At 53.6% G+C, this 16,870-nt stretch overlaps 1 protein-coding gene across 1 annotated transcript in view; it reads right to left on the bottom strand.

Moving 5' to 3' along the window:
* The window catches only part of MSANTD2 (Myb/SANT DNA binding domain containing 2), a 28,948-nt gene extending 14,772 nt beyond the window's left edge, over positions 1-14,176 (bottom strand). Inside the window, exon 1 of the mRNA XM_069881833.1 lies at positions 13,670-14,176. Coding sequence (XP_069737934.1) covers positions 13,670-14,164 — 495 coding nt within the window. The 5' untranslated portion in view covers positions 14,165-14,176. The remainder of the gene's footprint in view (positions 1-13,669) is intronic.
* Between the last annotated feature and the right edge of the window lie 2,694 nt (positions 14,177-16,870).

Here is a 16,870-nt window from a genome sequence, read left to right as displayed (position 1 = left end):
ACTGTAATGGACTTCTGAGCCACAGCACTGCAAAAACCACTTTGTTCTTTCCCCCAGAAGGAACCTTTACATCTCCAGAAAGCTCGAACCTACCTAATGCTCCTCACACACTGGGTAAACAGCATCAGCGGGCAAGGAACACATTTCTAACCAGTTTCCTCGTGACATTCAGAGCCCTGGGGGCGGAAGCAAAACTGCTAAGCAGCAAGTTAGTTTTACCCTGCTGTTTCAAAGAGAAAAAAAACAAAAACAAAACCAAAACACATAAAAAGAACACAAAATAAAAAACCCTCCCTTACAAACACACAAGAAGCAATTGGCATGGGTGTCATCCAGAGGTTTAAGGCGGAACCCTGCCCAGTTCTGCCTTCGCTGCCTCTCAGGACGAACAGGCAGATTCTCCCTGGATGGACACCAGCACATTTGAAGTTTCCATCTGCAAGCCGGGTAGGAAACAACCAACTATGGCAATCTGGAACCTAGGGCCCAGCCAAGAAACCAGTCAGTGCTCACCCAATGCAAACTGGGTTCCCTAGAGCTGGGGCTTGGATAAATTTGGTTGTTAGAATTTGGCTTTCTCACGCCAATTCATCTCCTTTCAGCTCCAATCTCACCAAGTGACATGGGCAAAGGCTTGGTTCACTCCCAGATTCTTTCTAAAGTTGACCCAAGTCAGATTTTTGGACATGTTTCCCAAATCCCAGCTCATCCTTTGGAGTTCACCGCAGAGGCAGAGCCTCGAGCCGAATTTGTTAGCAGCCTTTGAGCAAAACAAACCAGCACAGTCACTCAAACCACACCAATTATCTTGGCCAAGCCCTCTTAGGAACACCCAACATCCACAGCCACTTGCTCTGTTTTAAGCATGTGCTTCAAACTCCTCTCCCTGCAGATGGAGTTACTGCCTATCTCACACTGCTTTGTAGCCCAGCAGTAATTAATGATTTCATTCAGGCTGCAAACTGGCAGCCTGATGAAATGATGCAAATCATTTAGCATCAAGTCAATGGAGACCAGCACAGGAATGAAAGGGAGCAACAGAGAAAGGAGGCAAAAGTAAATGAACACTCCTCTCATTGCAAGTCAAAAGGACTTTTGAGGATACTGCCCAGACACTCCTGGACCTGACAGAGTGAGCCAGCTTTTACCTCCCCTTCTGGTGGCAGATAACCTAAAACCTAAAACTGAGTGAGGTAATCTCAATTTTGATGCTTTCGAAAGCACCAACAGGCCTGCAGCCAAGCAGCTGGTGGTTCCTGTCTTGTTTCCTGGAGAATCAAGATTCTCACTAACTCTGTCTTAGCAGAGGCATCCCCCAGTGTTTCCAGAAGGCAGTCCCTGCCACTGCTCTAAGCGATGTCCACCTCCCAATAACGCAGGTCAGCTCCCTTTCACAGATACCCACAGGTTTCTGTGAGGCTGAGGTGAGGTGAACTCTCCCTCTGTCCACTCCTCCCTCAATGTCAGAGACCCTGGAAAGACCTAAATAATTGCTGGGACTTCAGGAACGCTCCCCTGGACCACTCATAGCCCTCAGTGGTTCAGACACCTTTCTCCCAGCAGCTTATTCTGATCACCAGGATTTAAGATTGAGGTTTTTCTTACGCAGATCCTCTATTCCTCCTGGTGTCCAGCTCAAGTCCTGCGCCGTGGTTCCTAAAGTGCACACACAGATATTGATACAGAGGACAAGAAACCAGTGAATTTAGGACAAGTAACTGAAAACAGCCCTGATAACTGCCCAGTGACTGCTCAGACTGAAGAGACCAAGGCTTTTGCTTACTGTTCTGCAACACTGAGACAGATTAACCCCATATTTGTAACTATGAAATCCAAAGGAGGCAACGTTCACAAAGCTCAGTGTGGGTTTTCTCACCATTTCTCACTTCCAAGCCCCCACCATCTCTTCAAGTGGAGCCACAGGAGAAGCGATCACTCTGCAGGGACAGCAGCAGGACAATCAGAAACTCTGCTCAGAGGAGCCTTAGGAAGTGACTCGGAGGAAGGCTGTAGGTCCAGCAAAAAACAAGATGTGGGAGAACCACACTGCAGCCAGCTTTGTGTGTAACCGCGGAGACAGTGTAACACAAGAAACTCCAGATCCCCAAGACACACTCTGACTCAGCGAGGAACTGCGGGCAGAGCAATCCAGCAGCCTATACCCTCATCCACATTCATCTGTTTAAGGTGATTAAATGATCGCAGCTGGCCCAGAAGGGTCCCGATGGCACAGAGCACCACTCAGCACAACATTCAGCCCTGGAGATGTGCTTTTACTTAATGGGAGAGAGAAGCTTTTGGCTTTACCTCTCGAATTAAGAATGGCAGAATCAAATAGTTCCCTCCCTCACCCTGCCAGGATGCTCACGAGCAACATAAGATGAAACTACACTGGGAGAAAAGAAACGGGTTTGAAGCCTGGAGCAGTTGTAGGGCACGCAGGGATGATTGGCACAGTGAAAGCTCTTGAAATCTTCATTTCCTAGTTGGCTGGTGGGAGCTCAAGGAAACAGAACCGTCTACATGGGCCTGACAGCTCCGCTCGACTTGCCAGATCATGAACTTTTAGGTTAAAAGATGTGTGTGAAGCAGAAGAACGCGAGACTTAAACGGGATATCACCACAAGAAACCCTGGTTTTGTGGTCTATCCAGAATAAAAGGAGAAGAAAGAGCACCTTAAACTCTCTAGGGAGCCATGCACCGCTGCAGGAAGGCAGCTGACAGCTTCAACATGTCTCCAACATGAGGCACCAAGTTGTAACACTCCTCTGCGGAAGCTGGACAGCCTGGTGCAAACCCACCCTTAGAACCAGGCCTGTGTGTGCTGCAGAAGCTGCCACGGACCCACCTTCATGGGCTCCAGCCCCACTGCTGGCTGCACATCTGCCAGATCACAGCACTGGGGACACACTGACAGTCAAAATAAACTGTGCTTTGCACAAAAGACCGAAGCCCCAATTGTATCCGGATGTGCCCAAACGCACAGGGACTTCCTAAAGGTTCTGGCTCTGGAAAGCAATTGGAATGTCCCGAGGGGAGAAGGGTGGTGAGGGGCAAGGGGATCGTCTGACTGAGCCAGGAATCAGAGGCCTCTTTGGACAACCACAGGATGGGAGATGGATGGTTTGGGAGCAGACCTGAGGAGAAGGGCTTGGAGTGCTGGGGGAGGAGAAGCTCTACATGAGCCAGCAAAGTATGCTCGCAGGACAGAAACCACCCATGTCCCGAGCCGCATCCAAAGCAGTGGGACCAGCAGGGCCAGGGAGGGGATTCTGCCCCTCTCCTCCGCTCTGGTGAGACCCAACCCAGAGCCTGGCGTAGTCCTTAGCACAGGAAGGACACAGAGGTGTTGGAGCGAATCCAGAGGAGGCCACGAGGACGATCCAAGGGCTGGAGCACCTCCTGTATGAGGACAGGCTGAGAGAGTTGAGGCTGTTCAGCCTGGAGAAGACTCCAGGGAGACCTTAAAGCAGCTTTCCAGTATGGAAGGGGCTCCAGGAAAGCTAGAGAGGGACTCTTCATCAGGGAGGGCAGGGATAGGATGAAGGGTAATGGTTTAAGCAAAAAGAGGGGAGATTGAGATGAGATCTCAGGAAGAAATGTTTTCCTGTGAGGGTGGAGAGGCCCTGGTGGAGGTTGCCCAGAGCAGTGGTGGCTGCCCCATCCCTGGAGGTGTTCAAGGCCAGGTTGGATGGGGCTTGGAGCCCCTGATCCAGTGGGAGATTGTCCCTGCCCATGGCAGGGGTCTGGAACTTTGAGGTCCCTTACAACCCAAACCATTCCATAAATCTATGACAATGACTTGAAGAAGCAAAGTCACCCTAGAAAACTAGCTAAGGAGTGTTGGTCAGGCCAGGTAACCTCCGTGATTTCAGGTGAGGCTGGTTAGAGCTAGAACCATACAGAACAATGCAGCAAATTTTCCGCCACTGCCCATTTCTAAATCATAACCGGATATACTAAAAAAATAAGCTCTTGCCTGTACAAGAATTCCTTACAGAAGCACAAAAGCCAATTACAGAGGTCAACCCAGATGATGAGATCTTTGCCAGCGACCCAGGGGAAACAAAGGTAGGGTGTAAGGAGCCCATCAGGTGAGGAAAGCAGGCAGTGACATGTGGTGCTGAGAAGTGATGAATTGCCCCACGATGGTGCTGGGCTACACCATGTGTTTCAAAAGACCCATCTGCAAAGATGCTCCACCAGTTGGTGCTATCAGAGAGCAGAGGATGAAACTACTCAAGCACTTCTAAGGGATTTGATACTTATCAGGCTCAACTTCTAGAGAAGAAACATCCCAGTATGACCTGTGGAAAGGCAGGTGGCTTGGCACCTCTGACTCTTGAAGTACAGGGCTCCTGGTTTCATAGAATCATAGAATGACTAGCTTGGAAAAGACCCACTGGATCATCGAGTCCAACCATTCCTATCAATTGCTAAACCATGTCCCTCAGTGCCTCTTCCACCTGTCCCTTAAACACCTCCAGGGAAGGTGACTCAACCCCCTCCCTGGGCAGCCTCTGCCAGGGACCAATGACCCTTTCTGTGAAATATTTTTTCCTGATGTCCAGCCTGAACCTCTCCCGGCGGAGCTTGAGGCCATTCCCTCTTGTCCTGTCCCCTGTCCCTTGGGAGAAGAGCCCAGCTCCCTCCTCTCTAAAACCTCCTTTCAGGTAGTTGCAGAGAGCAATGAGGTCTCCCCTCAGCCTCCTCTTCTCCAGGCTAAACACCCCCAGCTCTCTCAGCCGTTCCTCATAAGGCCTGTTCTCCAGCCCCCTCACCAGCTTCGTTGCTTTTCTCTGGACTCGCTCCAGAGCCTCAACATCCTTCTTGTGGTGAGGGGCCCAGAACTGAACACAGGATTCGAGGAGCGGTCTCACCAATGCCGAGTCCAGAGGGAGAAGAACCTCCCTGGACCTGCTGGCCACACCGTTTCTGATCCAAGCCAAGATGCCATTGGCCTTCTTGGCCACCTGGGCCCCTGCTGGCTCATGTTCAGTCACTGTCAACCAACACCCCCAGGTCCCTCTCCTCCAGGCAGTTTCCAGCCAGACTTCTCCTAGTCTGGAGCTGCTCAGGGTTGTTGTGCCCCAAGTGCAGGACCCGGCATTTGGCCTTGTTAAACCTCATCCCATTGGACTCTGCCCAGTGGTCCAGCCTGTTTAAGACAGCATGGTGTAAAAGACAAAGAAGTACGTAAGACCTTGAGAAGACAGACCAGCAGACCTCTCCGCTGTGCCCATACGCACCACAGCCAACAACTTTTGGCCCTGCAAAGAGTTCAGGTGGGAGGGATGTGTTGTACAGACAGAACTCAGCATGCAGAGATGCCTTCACTCAACCTGTTTCTGGCATGACGTGCTCAAAATCAGTGGTTGAGCCCCACTACCACTTGCTTGAGAGCTGTGAAGGCCATACTGCAGCAGACTGTCTCACCTTCAGAAACAGGCTGATTCCTAAAAGCAAACTTGAAGTTTCACACATCCTCTATGATCAGGACAAATACCTTTATGCCACACACAGTCAGCCTTTCAAGAAAAGCCCTTGGTCTGGACTGAAGAGATCCAGGATGGACTCAACGTCACGTCTCTGCTCCGAGCAAGCTGTGGGACACCACATAGGCTCACATCCCTGCTGGTTCTCACTCTCAAATGTGCAAGCAGAGCAAGACCACGAGGCCCTTCAGAAGATGAAAAGCAGCACAAAACCTCCCACTTGTGGGAGGGAAAAAGGCTTCTCTCCAAAATGAGCTTCATCCAAGTGACAGAAAGCATCAATACAGGCACTGTGGAGGAACCTGCTGGTGCAGTTTAGAAGGCTAAAAAGCTTTCCATGCAGTGGCAACCTTGCAGTGCACCACTGTTGATCCTAGGGCTGAAGGTCTCTGGAGGAAGGTCTGTACCTTTCCTTCAGCAGAGAACAATGTCTAAATGCATAGGAAAAGCTGCAAGTGAAATATCAAAGGCGGCTTTAACCCCAATTTTCACCAGGACCACAGGTCAAGGTGGGTAACTCCCACCTACTGGGGCCTGGGAGATCCTCTGGCGAGAAGCTGGGCTGCTGGAGAGGATTCAAGGAACGACAAGAAATGACCCAACCTGGAAAACTTGGTGCATCTGAATCTCCTTCAGCCAAGACCACAACAGTCTAGATAGCATCACCTACTTGGCCCCACATTTAAACACTGAGCAGGATGGAGCATAACCACAAAGAGTAATGGAAGTGAAATGCTTGCACATCAGCTTCATTCTGCTGAGCATTTTGAGTGCATCCAGTTGTTTCTAAAATACATAAAATCCATGATTGACCACCAAACCCCTCCTAAACCACTGTTGCTGCTACCGTTTCCTGACACAAAAGCAGCCTCTGAAACAACCGATTCCAATGCGATACGCCGAATTTCCACCTGCCTGCATGTGCTGGCTGAGGACAAACGATAAAAACCTGCAGAGGATTTTCACCACCTTTCACGGTCATGGGGCACAATGGGGAAAAACTGCGTGCTCCCAAACTAAGATTTAATGTTCACCTTCAGCGAGCACATGCTTTTGCAAGGAGTTCCCAGTCACCAACTGTTTCTGTCTCAACAGCACAACCTGCTGGCTCATCCCAGCTCCTTGGGAACCATCCTGCACCCACACAGCAAGCAGTAGATGACCCAGGTGAGCCACAAATGCCAGACCAGGGTCTTACAGACACACAACACTGCTGCAGAAGCTACTGGACAGTAAAGAAACTTGTCCTGCAGAGGCAAAGCAAGACAGATGCCTACAGGCATGACACCGCTCTGCAAATACACTGGTCAAAAATAGTAGATGCAGCTTCTCTGTAAGAGGCTTTACTCCACATGATGCACTCCTCCCAGAGATGCTCTTCAACTGCAGCCCCACGATCATCCAAGAAGTAAACCAAGTAAATCTGTACTTTTTCATTGAAGAGCTTATTTCATCCAGTTTACAACTGTCAACAGAAAGTTCCCTCCACCTCCCAGGTCCCAGAGCTCCTCCAACAAGAAGCTGGGCTGCTGGAGAGGATTCAAGGAATGACCCAGGCTGGAAAATCTGAAACTATTGAAGCCAAAGAAAGATCAGGAGGTGACAGGAACACTGCCTGCACACACGGCAGCAGGGCAGCCACTCGGACAAGGATCTGGGCCCGAGATGAGAAATGCAAGACAGATGAAATGCATTCAAAAGAAACAAAAGGCAAAACTGCTTTGAAGGGGGACAGTTGGCTGGTTGCTAGATGTACCAATGCTCCATCACTTGAGATCTTCAAATGAAAAGGCAGCCGCTCTGCTCAGTGTTACTGGACTCCACAATGAAATTCAGGGTGAAACCCAATGTCCCATATCACCAGGAAGTGACATCAGAGTACGGCAACCATCGTTTCTCAGACACCCTTGTTAGCACAGTTTTTCCTTCCTTAAAAATAAATTCACCAAGATTTAAAACCAGATTGTTTACATCATAAAGCAGCTAAAACCACAGCCCCATTGCAAACCAGCCCTGTCATCATCGCTTTACACAAAGCTTAAAGCAAGGGAACACCAACAGCTAATATTAGGAGCAATAGTTCATTCCTCCCCGTTTCATGTGGGTTTGCAGCATTCTCTTCTCCCTCATTTGAGCGCATCATCAGAGAGTGTTTAACTAGGGCCTTCAAGGTCTTTATTTGCCTTTGAAAAAGAAATTACCTGCTTAACAGACAACCACAACCCAGCAGAACCTTCCCTTCACCCATCTGGGGTGAGGAGGATGTTGCTCCATACAGAAAATCCAGCCCCTGGGGAGCAGGTCTGCGGGCAGTGGGACTGGTGAATTCCTGCAGCCGGCAGTCAGAGGCTGGAGCTGCTCCTCTGGGAATAAACAGCCTGGCAGCGACTCCAGGGACAGGCAAATGAATTTCAGCAGCTCTCTCGCAAAACAAAAGCGGAACCCACATGTCGAAAATGCCCCCAAATTCATTTTAACAACCTCCTGCTGCCAAACAGCAAGGTTTAAGGAGGGATTTCTCTCTGCTCAAGAAAGGCTCATGTGCTGCAACCACAGCAAAACAATGTGCTGTCAGGAAAGCGAGTCGTTGATACCATCTTTGGTGAAGAAAGATGCATGCAACAGAGGCAGGAATTCTTCTGTAGATAAAGAATGCCTCAGACCTGGTATCAGAAAAGCAAACGGAGCATATTACTTCAGGAACAAGGCTTTTTACTGCCAAGAAATCACCTGTGACTCGCACAGCTCCGCGCTGGCCAGCAGCAACTGCAAAGCCCGAGTTCATCTGCATTTCCCAGAGCATTCCAAGTCTCTGCAGCCCCACACGAAGCCTAGGAGAGGATCAAATGAGGATGTCCCAGTGATGATGTCCCAAGGATGTTCAGTCTGTAGAAGAGAGGGCTCAGAGCAGCTTCCAGTACTGAAAGGGGCTCCACAAAAGCTGGGGATGGACATTTTGCAAGGGCCTGGAGTGATGGGATGAGGCCGGGTGGCTTTAAATTGGAAGGGAGAACATTTAGATTAGATATTAGGAAGAAATTCTTCATGATGAGGGTGGGGAAGCCCTGGCCCAGGTTGCCCAGAGCAGTGGTGGCTGCCCCATCCCTGGAGGGGTTCAAGGCCAGGTTGGATGGGGCTTGGAGCCCCTGATCCAGTGGGAGGTGTCCCTGCCCATGGCAGGGGTGGGACTGGATGGGCTTTGAGGTCCCTTCCAACCCAAACCATTCCATAATGCTGTTATCTGATGGAAAACAATCCCAAGGAACATGCACTGGGTACACTGGCTTTTGGCTCTCATAAGGCAACTTCGTAGCACAAGGCAACCCTTCCTTTACCTGCAGTTAAACACAGTGCAAGCGAGCAGCCGCCCTCCTGCTCTCTGCCCAAAATACCACCAGGCCAAGGGCACAAAACCAGCATGTTCCATCAGTTGCCCTAAAACACCAGTGCTGAGGTCAGACCTTAAAGCTTAGAGGCTCTCCACGCGCTGCTGGAGGTGACAGATTTGGGATACACCAACCAGGTGAAACCTCTGACCATAAGCATGTGTGGGACTCAAAGAAGGGCTGGACAAAAAGCACATGTGCTTCACAAACGACTTGTTAATGAGAGCTGCATTGTGTCACGGACAGTTGGAATGTATCTCTGATCAAGCAAAGATTACGGGTACAACAGGAGGAGGAAACTACATAGCACAATCCAGCATTTCTGGGAACCCAATTGGCAGGAATAATAGAATCATGGAATGGCTCAGGTCAGAAGGGAACTCAAAGCCCATTCAGTTCCACTTCCCTGCCATGGGCACCTCCCACTGGATCAGGTTGCTCCAAGCCCCATCCAACCTGGCCTTGAACCCCTCCAGGGATGGGGCAGCCACCACTGCTCTGGGCAACCGGGGCCAGGGCCTCCCCACCCTCAGTGTGAAGAATTTCTTCCTAATGTCCCATGTAAATCTTTCTCATTCCAATTTAAAGCCATCCCCCCTCCTCCTATCATTCTATAACCTTTTAAAAAGCCCTTCTCGGGACTGGAAGCTGCTCTAAGTTCTCCCTGGAGCCTTCTCTTCTCCAGGCTGAATAACCCCAACTCTCCCAGCCTGTCCTCATAGCAGAGGTGCTCCAGCCCTTTGATCACCTCCAAGGTCTTCTCTGGACCTGTTCCAACAGCTCTGTCTCCTTCTTATGTTGGGGACTCCAGAACTGGACACCAGGCTCCAGGTTGGGTCTCACCAGAGCAGAGCAGAGGGGCAGAATCCCCTCCCCAGCCCTGCTGGTCCCACTGCCCAGGACACAGTTTTAGTTCCTTGGCTGTGAGCGCATGTGGCTGGCTCACGTGGAGCTTCTCATCCCCCAGCACCCCAAGTCCTTCTGTCAGGGATGCTCCCAATCGCAACATCCCCAGCCTGCACTGGAACCGTGGAATCAAGACGTTTCAATCCTCCTGCAGCTCCCGATTGCCAAATTCACCGATCCACCAATCTCTGAGCCAAGAAGTTGGATTTGAGGTCTTGTTCCAAAGGAAGAAACCAGGAAATGCTGCTGGAACAATTACGTGTGAATCCCTAAATTTGAAACAGACGCTTCCAGAGTGGCTCAAACCCAACAGCGGCCTCGCTCCCAGCTTGCCCGCTGACCGTGCTCATGTGCTAAAAAGCACATGCAGATGCTGGGAGACAAGAGGAAAATGGGCACAGAGACCTGGCTTTGCATCCTGTTTGAATTAGGAGAGAATGTGTCTGTGCGATACAACTGGAAAACTTTCCTCTTCGGAGCTGACCTTTTCCTTTCCTGCTCATTTCTAACTTGCTCTTCAAGATCTGGCAGAATCCAGGGAATGTCGGTGTCCTGAGGAAAGCCAGTACCAAGTTCTTATCTAAAATGCATTTATGAAGTAAGCTGAATCCGATACTTTTTAAGCATAATTTGCATTTATAATACATCAGCAAATCCTCACGCTGCTGTCCCTTGATGGACATTAAATCAAAGCATCCTATAAAATCACAGAAATATGGCACATTATGGATAACAAATGGAAGACAGAGCCAAGTGCTCCTTCACCACCATCTCCCCGCTCTGCTTTCAGCTCAGCCGGCCAAGGCCTACAGACTGCCCATGCCCACTCCATGTTCAAGTCATCCTACTCTGCCTTCACGGTGACTTCGGGCACTGACCCCTCCACACCTAGAAGGGATTTTTGCTCCTTTCCAAGCATGAAATAGTCAAGCAGCTGATTCTGCCTGGAATTCTCCAAAATTCAGGATTTTAGGGTTGGCAGTGGCTACCGCAAAGATCTTAATCATTGCTGTAACAAGGTCAACTCTGAGCTCTCACAAGAAACCCAAGCTCTCGATGAGTGTTCATTTCACAGCAATTCCAGTGAAAAACCCACTGCCAGGCTGAAGGCTTCGGAAAAAGCCATATTTTCACATGTCTAAGCGACTGCTCCACCAAAGGTCCTGGTGGTGGGGATCCAGGATGTGCAAAAGCTCTGTGATAGCACGCCAGGTGGAGGGCACCGGGCAAGACTGATGTGGAAAGGCTGTTCCTCACTCGGCAGATGGCCCAAGGACCCCCAGGCTGGGAACAGCTCCAGGCATGGGACAGCACAGGGGTGGGATGTGGACCCCTCTGCTTCCATTCAGACCTTCCAGCCAGGCCTTACAGCACTGAAGAGTCGCCTGCCCCGACATCCTGTGTGTTGATCCAGAAACATCTAACAAGTCTGCCACTAATCGCTCCTGAAACCACTGCAAGTTAACAAACACCTTGCTGTCCTTTATTCCCTTTGTGCTGTGTGAGGGGCGTGGGGCTTCTTTCAAGCTTAAACATTCCATGGGCAAAGACACACCCAAGCACCACTTCTTAAGGGAAAGAGGGGGATATGGCTCTGAAAGAAGCTCACCAGCGGCTGGGATGATGGGCTCTTCCAGCAGGCACCAAAATGCTTGCTCTAGCCCCAAAGCAGCCACAATCCACAACCAGCTGCATCCAAAAGCGTCACCTAAACCCCAATAGCCAGCTCCGGGCTGCTTTAATAGTGAGACTTCTCACTGCCTGCTCCACATCCCCCATCGCACTAACAGCTCAGAGTCCAGGGCAGTGGCTTCTGAAACCTCTCCGTAAGCTTCCCCCGCAAGCCAGAACCATCACAATTTTGCAGACAAAGACAAACCATTCCAAGAAACTCTTCCATCATGCAGCAGCCTCTGGTAAAGCCCAGAGTTTTGCAGAACTGATTTAAGCACTGAGCATCTCAAAAGCCTCTCAGGAAACAAGGGATTTGAAGGGGTTTTGAGGTGCAGCAACGTTCCTCTCAAAAAATACTTAGATGTGTTCAAGGGAAGTATGTTCCTGAACAGCAAACACACGGGGTCAGCAACACAGCACAAGGAAAACACATTAAGAAACTAAACCAGCTTCATTTTGATCACCTACTCTCAGGGATAAAAGCTGTTCTAATTAACAGTGATTGAAGGGGAAGTCTCACATTCCTGAGCATCCTCCATCCTACAGAATTCCTGATTCCATGTACCTTGCCCAGGCTGGCACAGCTGCAATGAATGGATGACAACACAGAAACAAACTGCCTCGCTGATCCCCAGCAATAACAAGATGTTAGTTTTTCAATCAATCAGCATTTTAAGTGGCTGCACAGGCAGCCTAGTGGGTCACAAAGTGGAGAATAAAATCCAGAGGGAGCTCGGAATGTTCAAATTCATTCTTCCAAGCTTCATTCGCGTTTATAAATGGAGACCCTGCAGTGATATCCACTCATCCATGGTCCTGCCAAATATCTCCTCGTAAGAGCAGGACACACGGAGCAGCTGCTCCCAAGGTGGACACCAAATCAAGCCTTTCCCTTTTCCCCAGGGGATTATGCAAGTGGAAAGATCCCTCTTTAAACCTGGTGCCAGAGGAAACATGACTGCTTAATGCAGCTCAGTTAACAAAGAGGCTGCTGAGAGTGTAGCAGACTCTGGTGCGAGGTGGGGAAGATGCTGTGCCCTGTAAACCAACTCCAGAGCAAAGGAGGGAGCTATGAATGCAAGAGGGCAACCAGAGCCCAAGCCACTCCTCATTACTGGAATAACTGGGAACCTCTTTTTCCTGGGGAGGGTCAGGGAGCAGTTTGTGCCACTCCTCACAGCCAGAAGATGCCGGAGGACAGGTAAGGGGAGTAAGTCAGCCTACCCTGGCCAAGGTGCCCACCATACTGTAGGGCAAAGGATGCAACCCAGGGGAAAAGATGCAGCTGGGGGCTGTCCACGCAAGGGGACACGAAGAGCTGGAAAACTGTGTCCTGCCCCACTCAGGACCAAAGGATGCTGCTGCATCAGGAGGAACCGAGCGGCCGAACCCAAGGAATGCAGTGCCCAGGTCTGAATGATGCTGCTGGAGGCTGCAGACAGGAGGGCTGAACCCACAGGATGTGGCGCCCAGCCTGCTCGTGTCTGGGAGACGCCAGATGGGTGCTGCAGGGTCTCAGGTGGCTGAGCCCAGGGATGGGCGCCCACACTCAGGGCCAGGAGCTGCACTGAGCCCTGGGGACACAGGGACCCCAACACAGAGCACAGGGCGATCCCAAGTGACGAGAGACCCAAGGGCCAGAGCATGGGGTGACATCAGGGGATACAGGGACCCTACAAAGTTGGTGAAGGGGCTGGAGAACAAATCTTACGAGGAGCAGCTGAAGGACCTGGGGGTGTTTAGCCTGAAGAAAAGGAGGCTGACAGGAGACCTCATCACTGCCTACAATTGCCTGAAAGGAGGTTGTAGAGAGGTGGGTGCTAGGCTTTTCTCCCAAGTGGCAGGCAATAGAACGAGAGAACATGGCCTGAAGTTGTACCAGGACAGGTTCAGATTGGTCATCATGAAAAATGTCTTCACTGAAAAGGTTCTTGGACAGTGGCAGAGGCTGCCCAGGGAGGTGGTGGAGTCCCTATCCCTGGAGGAGTTTAAAAGCCAGGTGGATGAGGTGCTCAGGGATGGTCCAGTAGTGGACAGGCTTAACAATCTCAAAGTCTTTTCCAACCAAGTGTTTCTGTGATTCTGTGCCCAGAACTCGGCATGACCCCAGGGGATGCAGAAGCCCCACACCCAGCGGATGCTCCAGTAAGCGGCTCCCGCCGGGAGCTCCCGCCGGGACATCGCCCCCCTCCCCGCCTCGCAGGTACCTTGATGCGCTCCCGGCACTGGGAGGGGGTGCGCTCGTAGCCCAGCTCGGCCAGGGCGCGGGAGACACGCTCGTACATGGCGGGCCCGGGGGCTTTGCTGCCGAAGACGGTGCCGGCGCCCTCCAGCTGCTGGTACCGCGCCTCCACCAGCCGCTCGTTGCCCCAGACGGCGATCAGCGCGTTGGTCTCGGCCGGCGTCCAGGACATCCCCCGGCACGCGGCGGCGGCGGCAGCGGCGGCGGCGCCGCCCGGCGAGAAGGAAACGGAGGGCGAGGCCCCGCCGCGGCCCGCGGCCCCGCCGCCCCCCAGCCCGGCCCCGCCGGCCGCCGGCCCTGCGCCGAGCGGGGAGGCGCCGCTGGGCGTGGACGGGTCCGACAGGCTGCGGTTGCCGTCGCTCAGCGCGCCCGGCGAGCCCGGCGACAGAACCTCCATCTTGGGGATCTTGAGCGGCGGCTCGGCGGCCGGGAGCTGCGAGGACCCGCAGGACGCCGCCATATTGCAGGTGCCGGGCCGAGCGGGCGGAAGTGACGCGCGCACCCGGCGGGAGGGGCTTCCGGCGGGACCTGAGCAGGGGCGGGGGAGGGGGCGTGGCCACGGGGAGGGGGCGTGGCCAGGCGGTACCGGAGGCGCGCGTGGGGATGGGCGGGGCGCCAGAGGGGGCGTGGCCAGGCGGGGAGGGGGCGTGGGGAGGAACGGGGGGTCGCGCGATGAGGGGGCGTGGTCAGGTGATTCTGGGGGCGCGTCCAGGCAGTGAGGGGGCGTGGCCAGGCGGCACGGGGGCGGGAGCGCCGGGGGGCGTGGCCATAACGGGAGAGGCCATTTGCACCGGGGGCGTGGCCAAGTGTATTAGCGCTGTGGGCCTATTTGTGGGCGTGGCCACCGAGGGGGCGTGGCCACCGGGTGCTGGGCGGGGCTTGGCAGCGCGGAGTGGGCGGGGCTGCGAATAGGCGCGGCTGCTAGTGGGCGGGGCTTAGGGGCACCATAGAACCCATAGGGACAGGGACTCATAGACCCCATAGACCCTTTAGGGTCAGGACCCCATAGGGACAGGGACCCATAGAGCCCATAGGGACAGGGACCCATAGACCCCATAGACCCTATGACAGTGACCCATAGAGCCCATAGGGACAGGGACCTATAGGGCCAGGGCACCATGGACCACATAGAACCCATAGAGCCCATAGACCCTATAGGGTCAGGACCCCATAGGAACAGGGCCCTATAGAGCCCACAGGGATAGGGCCCCATAGACCCTATAGGGTCAGGGCCCCATAGGGACAGGGCCCTATAGAGCCCATAGGGATAGGGCCCCATAGACCCCATAGACCCTATAGGGTCAGGGCCCCATAGGGACAGGGCCCCAGAGGGACAGGGACCCACAGAGCCCATAGGGACAGGGCCCCAGAGGGACAGGGACCCACAGAGCCCATAGGGACAGGGCCCCATAGGGACAGGGCCCCAGAGAGCCCATAGGGACAGGGCCCCAGAGGGACAGGGACCCACAGAGCCCATAGGGACAGGGACCTATAGGGCCAAAGCCCCATAGACCACATAGAACCCATAGCGACAGGGACCCATAGAACCCATAGCGACAGGGACCCATAGAGCCCATAGGACCCATAGGGACAGGGCCCCATAGACCCCTTAGAGCCCATAGGGACAGGGACCTATAGGGCCAGGGCCCCATAGACCACATAGAACCCATAGCAACAGGGACCCATAGAGCCCATAGGGACAGGGCCATATAGATCCCATAGGACCCATAGGGCCAGGGCCCCATAGAGCCCATAGAACCCATAGGGCCTGGGCCACATGGGGTATATAGGGCCAAGGACCTATAGGGCCAGGGACCCATAAACTCCATAGAGCCCATAGGGACTATGGGACCCATAGGCCCCATAGGGCGCACAGGGACAGGGACCCATATGTACATGGCTCCATGGGGACAGGGATCCATAGACTTTATAGGAAGATGGGCCCATGGGGTCATGGCCCCATAGACCCCATAGAGACCATAGGGTTAGGGCTCCCACATGCCCAGGGGCCCTGTGGGGCAGAGATCCCTGGGGACAGAGGTGCCCAAACCCCTTATAAGCATTTGGGCTGCCTGCGCCACGGGACTGAGCACCCCTAACCCTGGGCCTGGACACTTCCCGGTTCTGTGGCTCAGCACCCCCAAACCTGTGGCTCAGGACCCCCCCTCTACAGGGGCTGAGCATCCCCCACCCTGAGGCTCAGCACCCGTGCTTTGGGTCTGAGTACACCTGGAGATCGGGGTTCCCCTTCCTTTCAGTGACCCCACACCCCTCCTTCCCTTAACCCTCCAGGCTGGGGGGGACCCTGGGGCTCAGCACCCTTACCTAAGGTCTGATTATCCCTCAAACCTGGGGCTCAGCACCCCCCCTTTACCGGGGCTAAGCACCCCCAGACCTGGCGCTGAGCACCCCCAAACCTGGGGCTCAGCACCCCTCATTTACCAGGGCTGAGCACTCCCAGACCTCGGGGTCCCCTCGTTTTGGGGACTCCTTCTCTCCTCTCCCCATCTCCCCCCCCGCCCCCAATTAGCAGGGCTGGGATCAGGGAGGCCCTGATTGATGGGGGGCAGGGGGGGGCCTGGCTGCCCCCTACCTCCTCGTTCGGATGAGACAGGACCCCCTGCGCCCCCAGCCCCCCTCAGGGGGTCCCCAAGCACTGGCATCACCCACCCTGCCTCGTTAATTAAACGCTTTAATTAGGGCCGTGTTGCTTAAACAAACTGGGGGGGGGGAGGACGGCAGGGGTGCAGCACATCTGGCCAGGAGCAATCAGGGGCCGTAATTATCCCCGCCTAATTACGGGGATTAGGGGGTGCGGGCAGGCAGCGACCCCTCCTTGTCCCCCTGCCTGGTGGGGGGTGCGGGGGATGGGGTCACCGGAGGAGCCTTGCTTCTAGGGGTCCCCAAAGGAGGTCTTTGCTTCCCATGTCCCCAAAGGAGGTCCTTGCTTCTAGGGTCCCCAAAGGAGATCCCTGCTTCTGCTGCCCCCAAAGGGGAACCCGGCTGCTTGTGTCCCCCAAGGAGATCCTTGCTTCTAGGGGTCCCCAAAGGAGGTCCTTGCTTCTGGTGTCCCCAAAGGAGATCCTTGCTTCTAGGGGTCCCCAAAGGAGGTCCCTGCTTCTGGTGTCCCCAAAGGAGGTCTCTGTTTCTGGTGTCCCCAAAGGGG

The sequence above is a fragment of the Phaenicophaeus curvirostris genome, unplaced genomic scaffold (assembly GCF_032191515.1).
Source record: "Phaenicophaeus curvirostris isolate KB17595 unplaced genomic scaffold, BPBGC_Pcur_1.0 scaffold_69, whole genome shotgun sequence".
Lineage (NCBI taxonomy): Eukaryota > Metazoa > Chordata > Aves > Cuculiformes > Cuculidae > Phaenicophaeus > Phaenicophaeus curvirostris.
The sequence above is the reverse complement of the archived record's forward strand: the minus strand, read 5'-3'. Positions and strand labels throughout refer to the sequence as shown.